Source organism: Leguminivora glycinivorella, chromosome 1 (genome assembly GCF_023078275.1).
Source record: "Leguminivora glycinivorella isolate SPB_JAAS2020 chromosome 1, LegGlyc_1.1, whole genome shotgun sequence".
Lineage (NCBI taxonomy): Eukaryota > Metazoa > Arthropoda > Insecta > Lepidoptera > Tortricidae > Leguminivora > Leguminivora glycinivorella.
In genome coordinates this window covers 16,587,754-16,603,788 of record NC_062971.1, presented here as the reverse complement: position 1 = coordinate 16,603,788, position 16,035 = coordinate 16,587,754, and the positions used below count along the sequence as shown (strand labels likewise).

The 16,035-nt window shown below is 35.3% G+C and overlaps 1 protein-coding gene across 3 annotated transcripts in view; it reads right to left on the bottom strand.

Moving 5' to 3' along the window:
* LOC125233021 overlaps positions 1-16,035 on the bottom strand; it is an 80,942-nt gene that overhangs the window by 17,244 nt on the left and 47,663 nt on the right. For 2 of the 3 annotated variants that reach the window (XM_048138879.1, XM_048138878.1), the window contains exons 4-5: positions 6,889-6,992; positions 783-941 (exon numbers count right to left, since the gene is read on the bottom strand). In XM_048138879.1, the coding sequence (XP_047994836.1) occupies positions 783-941; positions 6,889-6,992 (263 nt within the window). The remainder of the gene's footprint in view (positions 1-782; positions 942-6,888; positions 6,993-16,035) is intronic. The other variant, XM_048138884.1, reaches the window with a different exon arrangement.

Here is a 16,035-nt window from a genome sequence, read left to right as displayed (position 1 = left end):
CACCACGGTACAATATCTTTGAATAACATTCCAAATCCCAGACCATATTTCAGTCTCAATTATGTCCGACACCTGACCTGAAAATACGAGTAGACCAAACTACCTATACTTTAATGATAAGCGATCGGATCTCTCCAACCATGTCAGCTATTAATTAACAAAAACAAAAAGGTTTTGGACACTTAATGCGCGAGATAATACTTAAGCTGGCTACAAATTTGTAACTGCTACTGTACACTGTACATCCTGTATCATTGAGAGATCATTTGGTCGTGTCCTTTTAATGTAGTCATATCACACACAATTTTATTGGTCCTTTAATGCACATCACGTATATTGTTTATTACCTAGTAGATATGTGATAATTCGATTAGTAAGAAAGTTCAATAAACATGTAGATACACAATATAAAATCGTTACTGACCATCTTTAGAAAGGTAAATAGAAACAGAAACTAATTGAGTTAGGTAGGTAGTCGAGAAAATTAAGCACTTAATAAATTACAAAAACCATAATAAGCAAGAATTGAAACGATTCGATGGAACTCCCGAGTTCCGATCCAATGTGTTATTAAAATTAGAATAAATACCTCCAATAACACACGTTATTGTATAAGATCTGCTTATAAGGGAACAAATTTTAATATAACATAGGTAATGATAAATATACTTTGCTGTGCCCATATTCAAGCTAGTATTCCGTGTTTGGACATGATAAATATAGCAAAGTATATTTACCTAGACAGGTTAGGCACACAGTGCGGTGATTGTTAAACGTCAAACCTTAGTGTCATCGTCGTCGGAGCTGGGCGCGCGCGCAGGCTCGTCCACGTCGTAGGGTTGCGCGGGCCACTTGCGCTTCTCGGGCGCCGCGGGCGGCGGCGAGGATGCGCCGCGCCGCCGCGACTCCGTCGTCGCTCCGCACGGCGCGCCGTTTATGACCTGCGCATGCAATGCTAGTATGGGCGCGGGGTGGTGTTAGCGAGGCAGGAGGTCTATGAATGCAATTTAGCGATAAAAGTTCATGTGGGATCTCTCGTCTCAATATATAGTACGTTGCTTCTGGAAAGTTATGTATGAAAATATTGGCATAATTAATGGAAGATTTTTTTTGATTGGGATATGTACATTATAGGCCGAAGTTATTTTTCATCAACCCTCCCCATCTCTCCCCCTGCGTCACCCCTCTTCCCCCCCTTAAATAGCCGAAAATGCGGTTTTTCGTGATTTTTGACAAATCCGTTGCAGATACAGAAAAAGCGTGTAGGAACAAAGTAATCCTTAATAAATTTACTACAAATCATTCATTGACACTTTGGTTCTAGCACTTATAGTTTTCGCGTGATCCATCACGAAAGTTGGTCCTTTGCTGCAATTTTCTTTAGTGAATGTTAAGTTTACTCCCAAATTGCATACGAAATCTGTTTGATATTACTAAAATATTATAAACTGAAAATGGATTTTAGGGGGAAAAATCACTACCATGGGTGGAACTTGAACTCACGGCTTCTGGATTGATACTCCAGGGCTCTACCAACAGCTACCAAAAGCTCATCCCGTCATCGATATACTATATGGATCAATGGTACTCCTAGCGACTACTACCGTGAAAATATTACGTCTTAAATAGTTACTGGAATTCCAAGACATATTGGAAATTCCACCCATGGTAGTGATTTTTCCCCCTTAATTTTAATTTAGTCATGGGTTACAATATTTTAGTCATATCAAACAGATTTCGTAAGCATTTTGGGTGAAAACTTAACATTCATTAAAGAAAATTCCAGCAAAGGACCAACTTTCGTGACGGATCACGCGAAATCTATAAAATCTATAAGTGCTAGAACCAAAGTGTTAATGAATGATTTGTAGTAAATTTATTAAGGATTACTTTGTTCCTACGCGCTTTTCCTGTATCTTCAACAGTTTTGTCAGAAATCGAGAAAAACCGCATTTTCGGCACTTTAAGGGAGGGTAGAGGGGTGACGCAGAGGGGGGAGGAGTGGGGAGGGTTGATGAAAAATAACTTCAGTCTATAACGTACATATTTCAATTTAAAAAAACCTTCCATTAATTATGCCGTAATTTTAGCTAATTTCCCCATACTAATAACTAGCTTCGAATTTCTATAAGTCGTACCGTACATGGACTACCTCGACTGGTCTACTAATTCTACTATCCAGTTTTGCAGACTATCTAGAAGGAAAGCCGATATTGGAGTTTGTAGTCTCTTTTATCGCTGCCATCTCATTCAAAACCCTCCTGCCGTATCATGCATATTATAAACAATGTCAATGAATATACAGAAGAACCATGTGCTCGGTGGTTTTGAAAAAGTCCAACATTTTTTACTAATAAGCTTGTAAAATATTCATAATTCTATTCAAGACCATGTTGCGTTTTACAATGATTTATGCGAATTGTATTAGTTTGCTTAGCTAGCGAACTAACCTGCCCTAACACAGTAGCTCCTGTGCATATAATTGCGCCAATTATACTAGACCTTGCAGTAGTTGCAATTGTGATTGCACCCTAATTATAAATAGTCTTCTTTTTATACGTTTTTGCTATTGTTGCCCGAGCTTGCACCTGACTATTTTCCTGATTTTGTATTTGTATAGCACCTATGAACACTAGGGAACTTTTTAGCTTAGCTACCTACGAAATGCATGAGGTACATTGGACTAAAACGGTATGTTATTTATTTACGACGACTAACAATTTAAAACAATCCTAATTTGTAGATATCTCAAAATATTCATGTTCCAGTCTCAGCAATAGGAGATAAAGCTACCTATAGCAAGTCAGGGCAGACAAAAGAATTTCAAATTTTAAGTATTAGTTTTTTTATTTTCTCAGAATGTAGTTATGTTTGATTTATCTAATTAATCAGTTGTGCGGAGTGACTATTTCTCTATCTTTTTGACATTCACTGATGCGGCTTTCTTGTGCCGTTTATTTTTTACCGAATTTAAAAAGTGAAAATGTATATCTAGCACACATTGAACCACAAGGCTAGAGTACTCAATGAACCAGGAGGTTCTCTAGGTAATTCTCTAGTTAGCCTTTGGAAGGTCTATTTTGTACAACTTTTGCCATGTTTAAGAGTTAATATAAATATATCTAATATAACGTTACTATATAGTACAAAAATATATGATAATACATATATTATTTAAGTTTTTTGAAGTGCAAGACTTTATTTTTCATATAACGAAGAATATTGTGACGATTACATTAGTAAACTACTCTTAGTTTAAATAAATAAGCATTTTTGACATTGTGAATGTTGTATTTATTAAATTGCCCCATATTTACCTAAATCAGTTTGTATATTTTTAAAGCACGACAAGCATAGACAGACGCCAAACTGCAGTGAACAAATAAGCAAAGAGTGCAAGGGCAAGGCCCAAGTGTTACGGCACGGCGGTTGTCGTCCCAAAGCCTCAATGGAGTAGGAGTTACGGTACATTTCGGTTTTTGTCGGTTAGAACGCGACATAGTTACTGTAAATAGATATTTTTTATGCTAATAGCACCTTGTTGAAGTTCTACCTGTATAAAACCTAACGAACCCCCGTCTATGGCATTTACCATAGTATGTACTTACCTAGGTACTCGTATAATGTATACTAAGTATAATCGCTTATGTTAATAATACACATTTGTACTTATTTACGGTGAACCTACACTTCAGAAACCAAAAGATATCCTGGAAAACATATCCAAATAAAGTAAATGGCTACGTACTTTACTTGGCTATAAAACAAGATAAATGTGCTTCCTCGGTATCTAACACTGGGCAAGGCGTGAAATATCGTGTAATGGAACTGCAATTCACAGAAGCTAAGCTGTCCGGATAAATGAGCGTACTTTGTTAAATCCGTCTATACGTTCCTTCCTACTGTTTAGAAATGTAACCCCAAGTATACATTACATTACATACTTCAATATGCCGAACACCTTTTATGGCAACTACTAGATACCTAATTACTACTTCCGCTGACATGCACAAATATATCTAATAAGTAATAACAGTCCTGGAGAAACCAGTTGCACCTTCTGAATAATATCTTCCTAAATCTCAGCATATACGAGTATTTTATACTTACACAAATATCAAGAAATGCACCCAAATTTATCTCTTTTCCATAAAAGTATGCAGCGACTTTAAAACCACGACGAGAAAGATTTGATTACCTTGCCTGCGAGTTATGGGTGTGCAGACAGCGGTTCTTGACTTGAACAATAGGGCGAGAAGTACGCTATTATCTGACACACGTATCTGTGAGAGTTCCCGACAGTTGAAATTCGCTAGATGGAGTATGGAGCTAACTACCGTCAGGTCCGGTCTGCTAAGTATTTTCGACCGTCATCGGCAGCACCACAAGTAAATGAAATAAGGCTCAGCCGCGTTTATATGACTATCGTGATGAGAATTGGACTAGCGAGGATTGCCATATGGCATCAAAAACTAATCGCATTAGTATCGCAAATAGCATTGTATAACAACTAGTAGTAACTCTAACTTCAAGACTTCGTCTCGTAATACTAGCATTCTAACATTAATAAGTAAATAACTCTGTAACACATCTACATAAACTTTCAAATTAAACAAATAAAATTTTCGTTATTTATACTCATTACTTAGGTTCTAATCAAATTAAAGAAGCACGAATTAATTTAACTACAATCTTCGATTTTTAAACTTTGGGAACTGCAAACTCGTTACTTTCTAATTTGAAATCAGGATTTATCACTGCGACCTTGAGTTCTTAGTTCGCTGCTGCAGCCACGAGGTCGCCATTTTCCCGCTGCGGTCATTCACCCCGCATCAAGATGCAGCTGCAAGCGTTATGTCATGTTACGTCATTAAAACGTTTGGCTGGTGTAATTTCCGGATAATGGCAGAAATTCACGACTCGCGTGTTTGCAAATATTCCAAATATGTATAGTCAGCGCCTCAAGGCTCAAGATAAAGATCACAGCATTGTAATTTGAATAGGCCAACAATCAGACCCTGGAGTTCGTGACAGAAAAATAAAGATGCAAGAGAAAAGAAACCTCATTATTACTGACTCATATCAGAAAAAAATGGCACCTAATACGGTGCTCAGCACCTATAAATTACAGCATGTTTTATAAATACGACATTTATTTGATAAATCTACCTCTATTTCTCCTTTGGCTTCAGTTCTTACATCAAATTTTTAAATGGAATTAACAACATGAATTTTATTTGAATCACTTTAGGTATTAGGTATAACATAGTAATGAGCATGGACAAATAACGTCAATCAACTTAATTTGCCCAGATTGAGTGGACAATTTGGCTAAGTTGTTTACTCCCTTGGGACCCCTGCCATCTCTTCGTTCGAGTGAGATATAAATTACGATGTTTACCTCTTTACTAACAAATGACTCATAGACACGAATACTTTCACAATCTAAATTGTAATTTACCCACGTGTAACATAATGTTACCTTTCGTTTATTTATTGTAAATTATAACCTCTTACAATATTTTCACGCACTATGTACGTTTGTATGCAATGACGATAAGGTTCGGGGCGAGTGTTTCCGCGCAATAAGTACCTTGCCCAGGTGTATAAAGTAGGGTATATTTTAATGTGAATCCATGCTAATATTATAAATGGGAAAGTGATTTTTTCAGTGGAGATAGTTGAAGGGATGGAGAGCGACATATTAGGCATACTTTTTGTCTCTTTCTAACGCGAGCGAAGCCGCGGGCAATAGCTAGTTTTAAATATAAAATACATGAACCATAGCTGCAATATACTATGACTACTATAAGCAACCTCCGAGCTCATGGTATTTGTTAAGTTTTAACTAACTAAATATATCAAGGTAAAAAGGACCAGTAATAGACAGTGACCCAGTCGATGTGCTAAATGCCACTCAAGCCAGTGTCAGTAAATAAGTGACAGAAGGGTGTCATCTATCGGTCATTAGCGTGTCTAGCACTGATACTTTTACCTTATTACGACGATCGATACAATAATATTTCATGAATCATTTAATTTGTGTCGACTAATTTCAAAATTATCAAAGACATTAAAATTTCCTTTGCGACTGCAGCTGCAAAATGGTTTTACATTTTCATGGGTACGACACAAAACGAGTATAATCCACAGCACCAAAATTAAACCTGTGCAGAGTTCTAAATGATTGAAATATATCTAAAATTAAATATATAAGTATACTTACTTGTTTCGTTACATATTTTTTCACCTTTTCAAATTTTATAATCCATAACCACAAAATTAAAATTTTGAAAAAACCCCCGACTGCGACATAGTAGACCGATTTTCATGAAACATGGCTAAGAACACTCCCGACTAACTCAGCTTTCATACAAAAAAAACTAAATCTAAATCGGTTCATCCGTTCGGGAGCTACGATGCCACAGACAGACACACAAACAGACAGACAGACAGACAGACGGACGGACGGACGGACGGACGGACGGACGGACGGACGGACGGACGGCTTTCAACCGGTATTTTGATATCAAAATGATTTAATATTGTTATCAGTCGGCCGTGAAATTCGCTCCGCTTGCTGTGTGAACGACTGAACGTTCAATGAGTAAAAGAGAATTGCAAAAGAGAAATGCATTGGCACTGATTAGTATTAAAACAATACACATTATTTTATGAAAGTATAATACCGCTGTCGAGGAGCTGACGGGACAGAATGATAGCAAAAAAGATCCACCCTGAGATATCAAAATTTTTATTTTATCTTTTATCATTTGACCTCTGGTATCGCGTCAATAAATTTCCGATTTTCTACAGAATCCTTTTATAAAAACGTGACTATCATAATATCTACAAACTGACTGACTGACTGTCGTAATATCTACAAACCTCTAGTTCTTCTTCTGAAGAGTGGTGATCGTAGAGCTGGTCTGGTTCTGGGTCTGGCAGTGCACGAGGCGCCGGCGCACACGCGCATGCATCTCCACCCATACCTGGAGACAAAATGATGACACTGTAGTAGGTAATTATAACCAAGACAAGTATGTGCCATACTTAGGTACATAACGAGTTCACGAGAAGTAGTTGTAAGTAATTCAGGAATAAACCAAGATGTTGTGTCTCTCTACCATACATGCTACGTTATTGAAAATAACCGACCAAGTGCGAGTTCTATTCGGGTTTAAGGGTTCCGTACACTACAAGAAGGGCGTTTAACGCCTCCTTTTTAGTAGGAAATTAAGTCATTTTTGCGAATAATCAATATTTTGAACAAAACGAAACAGAAATGAGTTTATATGTAATATTCAAACGCGCTCAAACAATTTCAAGAGATTTGGTAACTCCTTGCAGCGGCAGTGAGTGAAATTCGTAATTTGAGTCCATACAAAATTAAAATTTTTTGCGACATAGTTGACCGATTTTTAAGTCCGACTTACGCTTTACTGTAGATTTCTAATAGGTTTTCCTGTAATTTATAGATTGAAAACTATCTCGGGTATTTTTTTGAAAATTTTACGCATAGTAGTTTTGGAGATAAGGGGGGGCGGGAATGGTAATTTTTTGCCTATTTTCTTAAATAACTTGAAAATTACCTTACAAAAAATTATTCGTGTTGGATTTGCCATTATAATGTTTAATAATTGTAACATTTTAAGGTACGTTTCTCTCAAACATTTAAATTTATGGCAATAATGTCGGTAGACAAAGAAACCGGGTCGGTCTGGCAAGTTTACCTGGACTGGTTATAAAAGGGACTGCTCGTCGGCGAGCAGTCACTTTTAGTTCTACCAGCGCCACGAACAGAGATAAGTACCTTTATCTGATTATATCATAATAATAATAATAATTGTCTGAATTAATTTATGAAATTATTTGAAGTACCTTAATCTGATTATTTAATAAATACCTGAATTTATTCAATGAAAATTGTCTGAATTAATTTATGAAATGGGTTAATGAAGATGTAATTAAAAAGTTAATGTTTTAGTGTTTCGTTATAAACAACTCTACAACGCTGTTTATGTCTGATTATTTAATAATAATTACCCGTATTTAACTATGAAAATTAATTAATGAAAACTACCTGAATAAATTGATGAAACTGACTAATGAAATTGTAATTAAAAATAAGCATATTTTACTATTTCATTATACGTAACTTAATAGTAACCATGTTTATGATTTTACTCCCTTGTTGAGTATATTTTGATGTGTCTCTAACGAGTAAATATATAATTGGTGTCATTGATTTATAACCAACGCAGTTTTATTATGTCCCATATTTGCCAATTGAATTACATATTTAAATTTATCCCAAAAACAAATTTAATTAGGATCGCTTAAATGGAGAATTGCCCGAATTGTAATACAAATAAATGTTTACAATTATTTTATCATATTAGTCACTTCAGGTCATATGACATTTGGGTAAAGCTAATTTGTTCTTTGGAAGTTAGTTATTTCGTCATATTAGTAGTCACTATAGGTCATATGACATTTGAGTAAAGCTAATTTGTTCCTTGGAAGTTAGTTACCTCTCTTGAAGTAAAAACGTTGATTATTATTTTGGACAAAAGGCTGCATATTATACCCCTTTAACATACTCTGTCGCATAATTGAATTGATATGATCTCTCAAACAAGCATAAAATAAAAACGTTTCATTATATAACCAAAATGCTAAATTCAGAAGTGGGATACGTTTTACCTAGCCATCTTTTAACACTGTGAATTATTTCAGAGATAACGGATTGAAATCTGCTGACCAACTTTCATACCACCATTCGGAGTGAAGTTTCTTCGGGCTGCCGATACCACAACATTGTGCTTCCTACATTTGGTCCTACTAACAGCGATGATGGGGCTGCACGGCCGACGCATGGTGCACCGATTTCGGGACCTTCTGAAAACCTGAATGGACTGGCGTTGTTATGATCATTAAAGTCGGTAAGGCCCTGAGGGCTCTGCATTATCATGTAAAAAATCTTGCTTTGAAGAAATATTGTTGTACCCACTGTGTTTTAAACTGATTTTGTTTACTTATTACGGAACTGCAGTTAATCGAGCTAGTTATTGAAAGAGCTAGTGTTATGATTATGACATCTTGAATAAATAAATTACCTCTTATTAGATCATGTTGTTTAAAAGAAAAACAGTTAAATCCTGAAGAAAGGGTATAAAAGTCAGAACTGAACAATACAGGTTTAAACAATACTGGTTTAGTTTCTTCCTTTGGGAATAGATTATATTTTGTTAATGACATAATTCGGTAAACAAGTTCTTGTTGTAAAGATTGTATTACGACACTACTGATCCGGAGTGATCCTATAACTGCAAAACAATATTTCGATTTTCGTATGGATATAGGGTCTAAATCTCTGTATTGACCAACGTTTATTTTATTTTCCAAAAAATATTTTTAGCTATTTCTCTTGAGAAACACTAATTTGAAAAACACTAATATATTTTTTTTTGTTTATGTATTTAGCAAAGTGGCAGTTTTCACTTAATAAATAAAAATTTGATACTAATAAGTGACTCAAGATCGATGTTTTCAAGCAAATATGTACGTTTCAAAAATCGTTTTTATTTTTTTTTAATACTCGCTTTTCAATTGTCCAATATTTGTTTTCGCTTACATTTTATAATGATTTTTTCTCCACTTTGACCAGAATGAGACCTAAGTGGATTGCCATTGTAATGAGATACAAAAAAATTGGCAATCGATATGTGATTTACTTTAGGTGGTTTCGTTGTTTATTTCACTATACTATACCAAAAACAAACAAATTAGTAAGTAATTAAACCTGCCTACCTACAAAAATGTCAAATTTAAAAGTAGTATATTAGTGTTTTCTTCAGATAGTGGCATGGCTTCAAAGTGAAAGTTATTGGTTTATTTAAATACAGTAGTTTAGTTACATACTTACGTACATCATAAAAAAAAATAGACACAAAACTTGCTGCTAAAAATGCTGTGCTTATTTTAACCTGTTCCTGCCCACCATGTAGGTACAGTTTGAGGTATTTAAATTTAAACCAAATTATTTAATAAATATGGTAGACTTTCTTTACCTACCTAATTAATAAAAAAAAATAGATTCAAAACTTGCTACTATAAATGCTGTGCTTATTTTAAGAAACGCTTAAACGTTTGTATCCCGCACTAACGTATTTCAAAATTATTTCACCAATTGCGGACCAATAAAATTTACTTTTAGTACCCAACAGTAATGTTACACACACATCCCTATTGGTTTGAATTCAATTAACATTGAAACTTTTTCCAAGTAGCTGTTACTTCGGACAAACTACTGATCTGATAAATGATAAATCTATTTATCATCATTGCGAGTATGTTTACAATTTTGTCTTCTCTTTTCGTTGAGAAGTAACGATTAAGAAAGTGTCTGAGATTTTAATTCTACTTTCACGTTTGTGTGTCTGTTATCGCATATCTTAGGCTCAAAAACGAATAAAGTTTTATTTATTTATTTGAACTTTATTGCACAAATTAACAATAACAAGTACAAATGGCGAACTTAACGCCTTAAGTCATTTTCTATCAGTCAACCATTGGGCAAAACAGAGATAGTCTGGTGGGCGCCATTAAAAAAGCCAGTATGAGATTTTAATGATTAAATACAAGTTGATTCTATTATAAAATAAACATATATAGATACAATAAATGAACTTACATACATATTAATATATACGTAGATAAATAAATGGACCTAGTGCAAATAAAGGCTTACGCAACTTGCTTTATAAAGAGAGTTTACTCTGTGCTTGCCTGGTTTTCGAGTTTGGGTAGATTATTATCTACAAAGAATTTTTATTGATTTCCGTTAATATTAGGGGACGGTTCTTTAGGTAAATTACAATTAATTTCTGTAAGAAAATATTGTTTTTTCTCTTACTGTTATCGAGTTATTCAGGGAATGAATTTAGTGGCTCAGTAAGCGTAGTAATAAAGGCTGCCTTTGTAATTCCTTATCATTATTTATTGTTACATGTGTCGTCATTTACTTGAGACTGACTTTATTGTTTCTACGGGTCTCTCACATGATTGACAAATTTATAATGTATGAAAACGGTTAAAAAAAAACCTTTTTTCTAATTTAATAAGTGATTTGCCGAGTGGTTCCTGATAGGGATCCTGGCGACTGTCAAATTTAACAAAAAAAAAAGTGTTTTCATATCAGCGGGTTCGTTTATACGAACCAATTATTAATTTGGTCTCCCAACAAGAAAGTCATTATTAAAAAAAGGAAAGCAAAAAAAATAAGATTAATAAATTAAATTATGAACAATAATACAAATCTCACAGAACAAGATTCTGCAAAAAAAAAGGGTCACTAGGTAGGTACTTATTCATCTTTCATGCTGAGTAGAGTACCTACGGAAAATAGTGTGAATAGATTCAAATAAATAAGATTCTTTGGGAAAAGGGACCATTTTCAAAATATAACTGTATAAATAAGTGGGCGATTCTATATGCTTCTTTTCCTGATTATTCGTCACGTTTATGCTTTACTTCTCAAGATAGCTCATTACATAGTTAATATGTGATACTGTAATGTTTAATAAATATATTAGGTATACTATTTACTGAAAACTATTGCTGATAAAGCGTTATTTACCATGTAATAAGCTACGAATAAGGGAAGATGAGTTTTCAGTTTGTACGGCATTTGCATCTTACATGACATGCCCTTCATAAAATATTATGTCGTTAGGTCAGACTGGCCGAGCTGTTTGGAAGATATAATAATATTCACACTTGTTGATTGATCGTGAAGTAATCAGAAATAAATATATAGCTCGATTAATTGAAGTCCTAGGATATTGTATCTTTTTACAGTACAGTACAAAGATAAAAACATTTTGTGATAAAACTTGATGAAAGATATACCTATCGATGATGCTATATCTGTAAAGAAAATGTAAAATAGTATACAAAATGGTAAATGGCCATATTAAGTGCTGATTATCTTAAAGCATTCCGCAAAAAAAAAAAACTGGCTATATTTATTGTGTACTTGCTATACTGTTACATTAATTTAAGGTTACAATAAATAACTGAAAAAAAAGGTAGCTTTTTTGCCGATTGCTTTAAGTCCGGATTAGCCGTGTTGGATATATACATATGTAATAAAATGTGTAATATATATTATATACTATGTATAATTGACAACGTTTCAAAATTTTCAGTGTCCCTAAGTCGAAAACCATTTCGAGATATAATATTAATATAATTTTTTTTTCCCCTATTTTTATGATAACAAAAAAATTTAAAAAAATAGTTTAATGGGGAAGTGACCTCAATAGCTGATTTAGAGCTGTCACTATAACAAAAGAAACTTCCAGTTAGGAAGTCACTTGAGTTTGACAGTGACACTTGACAGTCAGACATACCGGACTGTTTAAGCTGAATGTTAAAACTTTTTTTTTTTGGAAATTATTTTGTCGTTTTCTTAAGTGTATGAATCAACACATGTGAAGTCATAAAGCTGTGTCTTCTTAAGCTCTTTCTACTCGAAGTAGTAATAAGGGACTTTCTCATTAAAATAGCAGTTTTTGGAAAAAAAAAAATACGTGTATCTTTTAGTATTGAGTTCTTTCAAACCAAACAATAAAAAGTAGTACTCAAAAATATGAAATGTTGTCAATTGTATATATACTGCTGGTCGGTTATGTGTCTGATGATTGCTTGACGTCATGGTGCAGCAGGTGACGGAGCTTTCATGCCAGGGCACATAGCTACAAAAATACTGTTGGTCGGTTGTGTGTCTGATGATTGCTCGACGTCATGTCGCAACAGGTGACGGAGCTTTCATGCCAGGGCCCACAGCTACAAAAATACTGTTGGTCGGTTGTGTGTCTGATGATTGCTCGACGTCATGTCGCAACAGGTGACGGAGCTTTCATGCCAGGGCCCACAGCTACAAAAATACTGTTGGTCGGTTGTGTGTCTGATGATTGCTCGACGTCATGTCGCAACAGGTGACGGAGCTTTCATGCCAAGGCCCACAGCTACAAAAATACTGTTGGTCGGTTGTGTGTCTGATGATTGCTCGACGTCATGTCGCAACAGGTGACGGAGCTTTCATGCCAGGGCCCATAGCTACAAAAATACTGTTGGTCGGTTGTGTGTCTGATGATTGCTCGACGTCATGTCGCAACAGGTGACGGAGCTTTCATGCCAGGGCCCATAGCTACAAAAATACTGTTGGTCGGTTGTGTGTCTGATGATTGCTCGACGTCATGTCGCAACAGGTGACGGAGCTTTCATGCCAGGGCCCACAGCTACAAAAAAATGCTGGTCGGTCACAAGTCTGATGTTTGCCTGGCTTCACGGGCAGCAGGTGATGGGGCTTACATGACAAGGCTTGTGGCTACTTAGTATAAGAGTAAGATTAAGATGTATAACTATGTAAATACTTTTGTACTTCGAGATCGAAGTACTTGTCAGTATGGCCGTGTTGGATTTGCCATTATAATGTTTAATAATTGTAACATTTTAAGGTACGTTTCTCTCAAACATTTAAATTTATGGCAATAATGTCGGTAGACAAAGAAACCGGGTCGGTCTGGCAAGTTTACCTGGACTGGTTATAAAAGGGACTGCTCGTCGGCGAGCAGTCACTTTTAGTTCTACCAGCGCCACGAACAGAGATAAGTACCTTTATCTGATTATATCATAATAATAATAATAATTGTCTGAATTAATTTATGAAATTATTTGAAGTACCTTAATCTGATTATTTAATAAATACCTGAATTTATTCAATGAAAATTGTCTGAATTAATTTATGAAATGGGTTAATGAAGATGTAATTAAAAAGTTAATGTTTTAGTGTTTCGTTATAAACAACTCTACAACGCTGTTTATGTCTGATTATTTAATAATAATTACCCGTATTTAACTATGAAAATTAATTAATGAAAACTACCTGAATAAATTGATGAAACTGACTAATGAAATTGTAATTAAAAATAAGCATATTTTACTATTTCATTATACGTAACTTAATAGTAACCATGTTTATGATTTTACTCCCTTGTTGAGTATATTTTGATGTGTCTCTAACGAGTAAATATATAATTGGTGTCATTGATTTATAACCAACGCAGTTTTATTATGTCCCATATTTGCCAATTGAATTACATATTTAAATTTATCCCAAAAACAAATTTAATTAGGATCGCTTAAATGGAGAATTGCCCGAATTGTAATACAAATAAATGTTTACAATTATTTTATCATATTAGTCACTTCAGGTCATATGACATTTGGGTAAAGCTAATTTGTTCTTTGGAAGTTAGTTATTTCGTCATATTAGTAGTCACTATAGGTCATATGACATTTGAGTAAAGCTAATTTGTTCCTTGGAAGTTAGTTACCTCTCTTGAAGTAAAAACGTTGATTATTATTTTGGACAAAAGGCTGCATATTATACCCCTTTAACATACTCTGTCGCATAATTGAATTGATATGATCTCTCAAACAAGCATAAAATAAAAACGTTTCATTATATAACCAAAATGCTAAATCGCGCGCCACGCCACCGCCACGCCGCCCACGCCGCCTGGGGCGCGTCTTACGTCCTTCCTATACAAAATGTACTGAGGAGACGTTTTTTGAATTACATTCAGGCGGCGTGGCGCGGACGTCCGTTCCGCACCTCAGGACGCGTCTGTTAAGTGTGGCCGGTCCCTAAGGGTTCCGTTTTTCCTTCTTGAGGTAAGGAACCCTAAAAAGACAATGTGTTTATTTTATTGGAATACATCTAAATCATCATCATCCTCCTTGCGTTATCTCAGCATTTGCTACGGCTCATTGGAATACATCCAATACCCTCTTGAGAAATAAGTCACAGCTAATAATAATATTTATTTCCCTACTTTGTAGCTTCGTGGATCATGGATTTCCATTATTTGCGTGCTTATACACTACATCTTTATCAAAGATGTTCAAAAGTAGTAAACCAGCGAGCGTTAGAAATATTCTGTAGCTAACGATTTTTATCTTATTTATAAACACTAACCACCGCACTGTTCTAGCAACCAACCAGAACGGTGCATCTGCATTAACCAAATGCAAACATGTATTTACAGTACAGTCCAAACTTGGAATACAGATGCTATTTTGAATTCTTCTTCTGCTCTTCATACCAGACTTTACTAATGTGTCTATGTAGCTTGCTTGGATTCTTAGGAGTTTTCTATATAAACAACGATCTTCTTACAGCACATTGAATGTAATAGTTATTAGGGATGCAGGATACTCGCCGATGCCTATTACTTACTAATACCTTCCCACTGAGCCACCTGCATTTTACACTGCCTAGATATCGATTGCCGACCGATTATTCCGACCCCAATCCCTATTCTTATCCCCAATCCCTATTAGTCCCTATATCTATCTTTGTCCCCGTCCCCGTCCCGTCCCTGTCCCCGTCCCTCCCCTATCCCTATCCCCGTCCCCGTCCCCTATTTTTATCCCTATCCCTATCCCCATCCCCATCCCCATCCCCATCCCCATCCCGGTTTCGGCTGTGTGTTGATATGTCAATCAGTCAGTCAATATCTTCTTTTATATATTTAAACCCCATTGCACCACAACAGGGGAGAAGGTATTTCACTTCCGTCTGGTTAGATTTTAAAAACGTTGTATTTATCGTGATCAGCGACCCGATAAACCATAAAAACGATACCCATATTGTTTTTTTGACTTTATCACCCCCTTTTCACCCTTTTAGGGGTAAAATTTTCAAAAAAATCTGAAACATGTATTCAGCATATGTCTTAAGGAATCTTCTTGTGAAGTTTCGAATAAAATAGTCAAACTAATCTTGTTTCCCCATACAAACTTTGAACCCCCATTTGACCCCCTTAGGAGGTGAATTTTGGAAAATCCTTTCTTAGTGCTCCTCTACGCTATATAAGGAACCTACGTGCCAAATTTGAAATCTCTAGGACCAGCGGTTTCGGCTGTGCGTTGATATGTCAGTCAGTCAGTCAATATCTTCTT